General features: G+C 36.8%; 1 protein-coding gene across 5 annotated transcripts in view; it reads left to right on the top strand.

The window, feature by feature from the left end:
- The window catches only part of LOC109539164, a 12,941-nt gene extending 11,314 nt beyond the window's left edge, over window positions 1-1,627 (top strand). For all 5 annotated transcript variants that reach the window (XM_048670576.1, XM_048670582.1, XM_048670569.1 and 2 more), the window contains one exon: window positions 513-1,627. In XM_048670576.1, the coding sequence (XP_048526533.1) occupies window positions 513-1,100 (588 nt within the window). In that variant the 3' untranslated portion in view covers window positions 1,101-1,627. The remainder of the gene's footprint in view (window positions 1-512) is intronic.
- The last annotated feature ends 2,970 nt before the right edge of the window (window positions 1,628-4,597 follow it).

Here is a 4,597-nt window from a genome sequence, read left to right as displayed (position 1 = left end):
ACGTGTTGTATAAATTAGCGTCTTCCTGACTCTGTTCGGCCTACTTACAGTCCGAATCGGTCTTCGTGACGTCACTGTCGGATGGCCTTCATATTTCGACGGTAACGTTGTTACCCCTATTTGTTAGATATTTCGAAGGTTTCAAGCAAAAATGATGACATTTGCAGGCATCTTTAAACGAGTTGAGTTTGAAGAAAAGAAGAGATTGGCGATTTCAATAGTTTTTTTTCACCTGCAAAACATCAGCGGTTCTGAAGCATTTTTTTATAAATAACGAAAGCCGTCTTACGAGCATTCAGTCCAAATCTACCGAGTGGAAAAAATATGTGGGCCAAATCGGGAAAACTCGCCGGCCACTTGGCCGTCTAAAACCCTCAACAACCCACTACAGCTTTTTTAACGTTGATTTCTAGCCTGAACTTCTGGCGACCTAAAACCAGGTCGACTGCTTCAGTTGTCGCACATAAAGCGGTACGAAGAAGCTACACTGAGCGTTTTTCATTTTCTTCCAGGACATTTCCATTATAAACGAGGACGAGGCATTTGTTTCAACACTGACCAGCCCGACAGCCTTCAAATCGGAACCATCCACACCATCCACCACCACCAGTCGATCCAGTTCGATTCGAAGAACGAAGAAACGGAAAATGTTTCAATTGGACGACGCCGATGACGGTGATGATGACGATGATGATTACATCCCGCCAACCTACAAGAAACGATCCTCTGCTTACCGACTGGCAGCCAACGACATGGATAACAGCGATTCTTCAGACGATTCGCTGGAGCAGCCAACAAAGCCCAGAACGCGAAGCATCTCAGTGTCGAAGACACGCGGCCGTCCGCCCAAGCGTGGTGAATCTGTGTCCAGTGACGGTTCGAAAGACCAGGACGTGTCGAAGTATCGCGAGTTAAGGGACAAGAATAATGAAGCTTCACGAAAATCGCGCCTCAAGAGGAAAGTGCAAGAGCGGGAGTATGAGAAGGAGGCTGCTGACCTGTACGCCAAGAACATCCGGCTCAAGACTCAAGTGGAGGAGTTGGAAAAAATGGTCGAATCTTTCAGAAACAATCTCTTTCAAATGCTAGTTACTAAGTAAGCAGGCTGCTCTAGAACTTAAGGTTATTAGTAGATTTTTTCCTTGAAAATCTGTTATAGGATTCAGTTGAGCCACATTTGCTTATATGGCCTCAGTTTCGCTCTCCGAAGTTTTGCTCTAAACTTCCGAGCTTTACGTTGTCGCTGACTTGTTATTAACTTCAGCATTGCTACCTTTTCGTAGCGATTATATAGTTTTAATTCACTTGTGCTTAAGTACCTGCTACACTTGTAACTGTTTTTATATCTATCTCTATATATATATATGTTTGTTTTTCTCTATCTAAAGACTTGTTCTGAAACCGACGATTGTTTGTTCCAATCGAAGACCATCCAAAGTGCTGACCAGTGACTCGAACCGAAACACTTTGCCTTGTATTAATGTAACATTTAGTTTATTATGTTTTATCTATTGTATTGTTGATTAATCAATGAGAAAATTTGGATTTTTGCCGATAAAATTATTATAACGATGACAATGTTTGTGTTGATTCATTCAAGTTCATTAATAAAGTGATTTTATTTGTATTGTGGTATCTTTATTGGTAAACCACTTTAGTGAAGTTCGAAAAATTATCATGGAAGCAAGCAAGTTTAAAATAAAACGCCTGGTTTTGCCAATCAAAAAAAAAAAAAATTGTTTGAAAGCTGTAGCTGTTCCTAAGCTATTAGTTTGAAAAATTAAAAAGTTGGGAATTTTTGTTTAAAAAAGTTGCTTGGATTTGATCAATTTTCGGCTGTTTCAAGTCGAATCGAGTCTCAGTTTCAAGGGGTAACTTAAAAAACGGTTGAAATCGCCATTTCACCCACTTGTTGAAAAAATCAGTTCAAAACCAACACGAATTTTAAACTTGCAGCTTCAAACGAGTAAAGAACTCATTTAAATGACGCGAACGAAAATGAAATTCGCCGTTTTCAGCCTCGTGTTCAAAAGCATGTGGAAAACTGGCGAAAACCTAAAGGGATTTGCAATTTTTTAAATTTAAAGCAAGCAATTTCATAAGTTAAGTTTCCTCATTGAAACTGCCAAAATGAATTTCCGATAAAATATCCGTTTTGTGAGACAATATTTTTAAATACATTTAAAATTGCCATTTTTAGCGCCATGTAAAAAAACTGGCTGAAACCAGCAGAAGCTTGAAATTTGCAGCATCAAGAGTTAATTTTTCTCAATTAAACGATGCCAAAATCAATTCCCAATCAAATTTCAGTTTTGAGAAGCACGTTTTAAAAACGTTTGTTTTAAAAAAAATAGTAGATTGGAAAGTCAAGTATTCTTATTGGTGCAAAAATAAAATCTGTTTTAAAAGGCATTAAAAAAAACGTTTGAAATTTCCATTTTTGTAACCTAATAAAATGGACAAAGCTAGCTTCAGAACATTGAAGTTTCCTCATTAAATCGAGTCCAAAATTCCCAGACGAATCTCCGTTTTTAGGGAACATCAAATCGTCATTTTTAGCTACATATGTATGATCAAAAGCACGTAAAAAATTGGAAAAAACCACCAAAAATTTAAAATTTTCAGGTTCAAAAGAGTAAAGTTTCCCCATTAAAGCGACCCCAAATAAGAAACCCAGTCGAATTTCAGCTTTGGAGGGATTTCAAATGTTTCAAATCCCCATTTTTGTAACGTAAAAAACTGGACAAAAGGAAATTTGAATTTGCAGCTGCAAAACAGTGAATATTCCGCATTTAATCGCCGCCAAAACCAAATCCCAATGTTCCAAACATTTGTTTACATTTACTTTTTAGAAATTTGATGTTCAACTCGTTTAATAATGGTCAGGATCAAAAGTTTTCGAGTCGATGGAATTTAAAATCGGATTAAAAATAACCAAGCTGCAAAGAAATTTGCATGCATTTTTCACTTTAGCTTGCTCAATGTATAGACGCAATAAATCGAGATTGGGCAACCTGCGGCATTTAGCCTTAGCGTGGCAGAGATTTGGCGGAACGGTGTCTTCTTTCTCTTTATGGAAAAAGTTGTATATCTTTTGTATTAAAATTAGCGAAAAACGTCATTCATCCAAGAAAAATTGCGCTAATTTTCTAGTTTCCCAGAGCCTGGCTTTCGAAGTTTCTTAATGGTGTTTCTTGTGCAACTGCGTTGCCATGTTAAGTCGATCTCTGCATCAGTGAAGCCATACTAGGGATTTTTCTCAGGCAAAAGGAAATTGCTACAATAATTTATATTAGTTTTTACATCGGACTTCAGAAGATTAACCAGAAGGGACGAACCACAATTGGTTTTAAGAAATCTCAATTAATTAAGAATCTTTAAGGCCTTTTTAGTTTCCCGGAAATTATCTTTACCGGGATGCTAAAATCAATACACCTGCAGTCAGTGTGATTTGCAACTGCCCCATATACATATAAACTTTGTCAAATACCTATTTAAATTAAAGCTTGAATTTAAAAGAACAAATAAGAGGAAAACAAATTGAAGCAAAACTATGAGTTCCATTTTTAAATTTCTTAATATACCGTTTCCAATAACCTTTTTTGTTTCATTATCATTTTTTATTAAACATTTTTATTTAGCTATATTTTTTTCGAAAATCGGGAAAAAACTTCCATCTGAGGATTTAAATTTTACCGATCTGGCATCACTGATCTCCATACAAAATCGGAATTCACGTTCAGTAATTGGTTACTTTGGTAGACATTCGGCAACATAGGATTGATTTTTTCCGTGCAGTCTGACTGCAAACTATGAAGGCATATTTTGTTAACTTGACGAAAATGGTGAATTTTAATAGGGGAAAACTGGTCTAAAACCGCCTTTCCGCAAAAACCATCACTAAGTTGTTAATAAAAATTTTTAAGAACATTTTTAAGGGGGCAGAAAATAACCCAACTGTCACTAAGCAATAATCAAATACCGACAAAATGAGTAAGATAAAAATATAGATTTGGCAATCGCGCGTTATATACCGAACTGCGTCGCAGTCCACAATTTGAACGTCAGACGCTTTTTGGTTTCTTATATAAAAGTGAATTTCACGTTAATTTTAAGCAAAAAGTGATCAAAATACGCATTTCTACAACAAACACCACTAAGAAAATTTGTTGGTAAGAGGATATGTATCATAAGGTGAACAAACTGTAAACTGGAAAATTACCAGAAAATCTTGAAAACGCGGCAAATTTGAGCCACTCACACTTAATTCCACATAGAGCGCTGTTCACTCACGGACCCTCTCACAGCTTCTAAACCAATAAAATGCACAATTCAATGAAATTATTCAACTTTCCAACTTCACTGGCTGTCAACAACTACACGTGGACAGTTTCTGTCTGCTTTGACAGGAACACCAACATAAAAAAACACATTTTAGTACTTTTACGTTGGTGACACTTGACTCTAGCCGCGAAATTGGAGTATTGCTTGCCTGCTACCCTACTCACACTTTTCCCTAAAACAACCGCATAAACTGCAGGATATCAAGGACATAGGAACAGTGGTGTAAAGTGGACCGTTAGAGAAACACGTCTGA

Source organism: Dendroctonus ponderosae, unplaced genomic scaffold (genome assembly GCF_020466585.1).
Source record: "Dendroctonus ponderosae isolate FM_Combo_2020 unplaced genomic scaffold, Dpon_F_20191213v2 Dpon_F_20191213_1, whole genome shotgun sequence".
Classification (NCBI taxonomy): Eukaryota; Metazoa; Arthropoda; class Insecta; order Coleoptera; family Curculionidae; genus Dendroctonus; species Dendroctonus ponderosae.
The sequence above is the reverse complement of the archived record's forward strand: the minus strand, read 5'-3'. Positions and strand labels throughout refer to the sequence as shown.